This window comes from Parasteatoda tepidariorum, chromosome 11, assembly GCF_982258835.1.
Source record: "Parasteatoda tepidariorum strain Cologne lab strain chromosome 11, Ptep-v5.0, whole genome shotgun sequence".
Taxonomy (NCBI): domain Eukaryota; kingdom Metazoa; phylum Arthropoda; class Arachnida; order Araneae; family Theridiidae; genus Parasteatoda; species Parasteatoda tepidariorum.
Genome location: NC_141765.1, coordinates 28,933,099 through 28,937,149, shown reverse-complemented (window position 1 = coordinate 28,937,149; position 4,051 = coordinate 28,933,099). Strand labels below are relative to the sequence as shown.

Below are 4,051 nucleotides of genomic sequence, written 5' to 3'. Positions count from 1 at the left end.
GCTATAAATTTTTTATGACGCATGAAAAAACAAACAGATATCGTTATTGAATATTTATACGGCGTGAAAAAAAGTGTGTAAAGTTATTACGTTTTAAAAATTAATGAAATTTAAATATTACCTTATATTTAAAGAAGCGTTTCAATTTATTCAAATTGCAGTTTCGATCTAATTATTTTTAAATAAAATTAATTAGCAATAAATAAAATTATTGTAAAAAATAAGGGGAGTATAAGCACTTTCTGCATTCACATAAGTTTAAGCAACCCTGGGGCAGTTGCTCAATTTATCCCCCCCCTCAAAAATATTGTCCTGTCAACGACCTAATTTTCAAGTTCATTTATTTTTTTCTTCCTCTTTCCGCAATACATCCTAACTTAAAATCAAAATGTTATTTTACTATTTCCTCAAAACAGAAGGAACTTTCAATCAAAATCAACAAACCGATTAGAAAAAAAAAATTCAGGGTAATTTATTTTACTTTAAACAGTCTTCTGTCTCAACAAAATATAAAATAAAAGCAAAGTGAAATGATACGTAATAGTAACTATCAAACAAAGCCAAATCAACCAAAAGAAAAATTGTAATTTAACAATCGTGTGGGGATTAGTTTGGGAATATTTTCCTTGAGAATACTTGTTGAATTTATTCATTCTTTTTTTTTTTTTTTTTTTTTTCCTTTTCTTTTTTCTTTTACGGTTTCTGAGTTTCATTCAATGCCATTCCATTCATAAAAACGTCAGCGAGCGCGGGAGCTTCCTGTTGGTTGATTCACTCGAAAGCTGTAGGGGCGCTGTTGTAAGCAGTCATTTGAGTTTAGTGTGAGTATCATTGTAGTTATCGTACTACGCAATGCTGTCCTAATGGATAGTAAAATTTTGGGTGGTTAAAAATGACCGTTCAAAGATTTTAGGAATTAAATGGACAGTGCGTTGATTGAAAGAAAGCCATGTAAAACAACAAGGATTGGTTCGCGAAGGCGATTTTTATCGTTGTTTCGTTGGCTACATGGAACAAGATGGCGGAGAAACTGACAATAATGTGGCCGGTCATAGTGATTTCATAACTCTTGCGCAACCAAGGTCTGGAGTGGTTCGCATTCTGAATGAATATATTGATACTCCTTTACCTAAACCTACTCGTTTGAAAGAGGTGAACCGGCCCCCCGTCTCCGCTCAGCCGACAGTAAAGCAGCTGCATGGAGATACAATTATTTGCCGGCAATGCAGACGTTGTAAATGTGAGGCATGTCGGAATCCACGGCATTTGCCTCAAAAATGGATTTGTAACAACAAGTGTTTATGTTCCGCTTCTAATATTGTGGATTATTGTTCGTGTATGTGTTGTGTTAAGGGGCTATTCTATCATTGGGCGAAAGACTACGAGATGGATACCGATGTCTCTTGTGCCGACAAACCATGCTCATGCTCCCCTCATCATCGATGGTTGAGGTGGGGTTGTCTTGGATGTCTGGCGCTGCCCCTGCCCTGTTTATGCTGTTACTGGCCCCTCAAAGGGCTCTTAAACACGTTCGAGGGCTGCTACGCCAAGTGTACGGGACACGGTTGTACGTGCGCCCCATCGCACAAGACAGAACCGCCTGAGAAACGACTTTTATCAGACAGTTGATGAGCTTCTTTTATATCTTTATTTTACATCAGCTTGGTACCAAAGAGTTCTGCCTCGCAATTATCATTTGTAAAATTAAAACCACTCTAAGAAAAACTGTTTATGTCACTAAGCAAAACGCATGCAATATTTTCCTTTAACTGTAACATTTTATCCATCATATAAATAATTCGAGTTTCATTATCTTAGTCAGTTATGAAATCTTATACATCAGACACATCGTTTCAATTTCCGTCAAAAGTATGTTGAATAGTGTGAGTAGTTTGATTAAGATAATTTTTTTAATTCTAGAAATATTTAGTGCTGTGTATTTTTAATCTTAAATGCATTAACATGAAGCTGAAATTTTTTTTTAAAAAAAGAAAGGTATTTTTAAAAGCCCCTGTGCAAAATTTACTATTTTAAGAATTAACTGTTATCCAAATTTTACATTTCGTATAGAGTATTTTTTAACTCAAATTATTTTGAATGAACTATTATAAACTATATAAAAATAATTTAAAACTGTATACAGCAAGAATTGCTCCTGTGATATATAAACTTGTAAAAATCTACAATAACAATCGGTCCTGTGATATATGAACTTGTAAAAAACATCTGTATTGTAAGTGTTGCTGGTTTTTTTGAAAGTTCAAATAATTATATTTATTAGTGTGGTATAATTGCTGACAGCTATGATTTTCAGATAGTATTGTTTTATTATTGTAGATTTAATAAACTGATTAAATTTATTATAAATCTATCAAACAGACATGAAAAATCGCATTGTTTTTATAACAATTAAAAGTCAATATATTAAACAAGTTAAAAAGTAAAAGATATATTTTCAAGTGAGGATTGGATTTTGTATACTTTTATAAATCAGAACTGATTGAGATGCTTGGGGATTATTCCAAGTGAAATTAAATAATGACAATTATTATTTAAAACTTTATAACACTGGATTTGTACATAAAATATCTATATTGGTATTTATTATTAATAATGTTAGAAGGGTTTCAAAAGTTACTGACTATTAATCATTTGTCAAAGTGTTTCATTTTAGTCATTTAAATGTCATACTAGAGTATTTTAACATTCTTTTTTCTTAAGTTTTTTCTTTATTTTGCATAACACGGGCCTAATTGTCATTTACCATACAAGATAAATTTACATTTACGAAAGATTTTATGGTGAGTCATTGTCAAAAAAATTTTTTTTCTTTAGTTTTATGGTAAAATATTTGATTTTTTTAAAGAAAATGATGAAGTGAATAAAAAGATAATCAGTATAGACAAATAACTAATTTTGATGAAAATAAATAAGATTTTTTTTTTTCTGTGAAAAAGAAAAATTTGCTGAACAAATACTTTTTGAAAATTTTTTTACAGCGTGAATAAATGAAGTGAAATAACTCAAAAATGTGATTTGATTTTTTATTTTTATGATAACAAACCAGAAAACTATTTTATAGATGAGTCTTTGTAGTATAATTAAAGAATATTTATTTAAATGATTATAATTTTATGATGTTAATTATAATTTAAAAATGGTATAATTAGAACATCTAATAGCAGGTGAGTTTTATTGATAAAACTCTGAAATTCAGTTAATCCTTCCTGTATTCCTTGTATTTTTTATTCATAGATTATTTATCATCCATTATTTGAAATTATAACATACATTTAATTTAATCTAAGATCACTAAATTCACTTATTCCTAAAATCACCATAGATAAGAGTTGTATTATTCTGAATTTGTGAAATTAAGAAGGAAAAGTCTTAAAATTTTTATGGCAGTTAAGATTATAATACAATTTCTTTAAATTTTTTATATTTCATTAATGAATTATTTTCCGATGAAGTGTATCCATGTATTTATAGAAATATGGGAGCATTACTTATTCACCAACATTACTTTTTTTTAATTGAGAATATGTGTGTGGTGGTCTAATGGTTTAACTGCATTATGATAGATTTTTAGTTGTGCCAGTGGGAATTACTTATAACTAGAAATTATTAAATCCAACCTTTGTCCAATTTTTTTTTTTTTTAATCCCAATGCCGGGGAATTTTGTTTTGTATCTTAATTCATAATTTTACTTTGAAATTTATTTTAAAGACATTTTATTTATGAATAAGAATTGTTAAAACTTATTTTCCCACAAGTTTGACATTAATAATTATGCTAACCATTTGAATTTCAAAATACTTAAACCATCATTTCCAGAGTATAATTTGTGGCATTTTGGGGCAAAAAATGGTGCACATAATCTTTAACTTAGTTTTAATAATTGTTTAATTTAAATAATGGATATCAAATTATATATATAAAAAAAATAAATTATGCAGAAATGTGCATTTTGTGAAGCTCAGCCCATAAAATTGTTATTTAATTCAAAAATGGTTGTAGCTATTCAGTATTCTGGTTTGCCATAGTAAA

At 29.0% G+C, this 4,051-nt stretch overlaps 1 protein-coding gene across 1 annotated transcript; it reads left to right on the top strand.

The window, feature by feature from the left end:
* Positions 1-779: 779 nt before the first annotated feature.
* On the top strand, positions 780-3,030 carry sty (sprouty signaling antagonist). Its single transcript, XM_071187386.2, has one exon. It carries the CDS (start codon positions 1,009-1,011, stop codon positions 1,627-1,629), a length of 621 nt encoding a protein of 206 aa, XP_071043487.1. The 5' UTR covers positions 780-1,008; the 3' UTR covers positions 1,630-3,030.
* Positions 3,031-4,051: the final 1,021 nt, after the last annotated feature.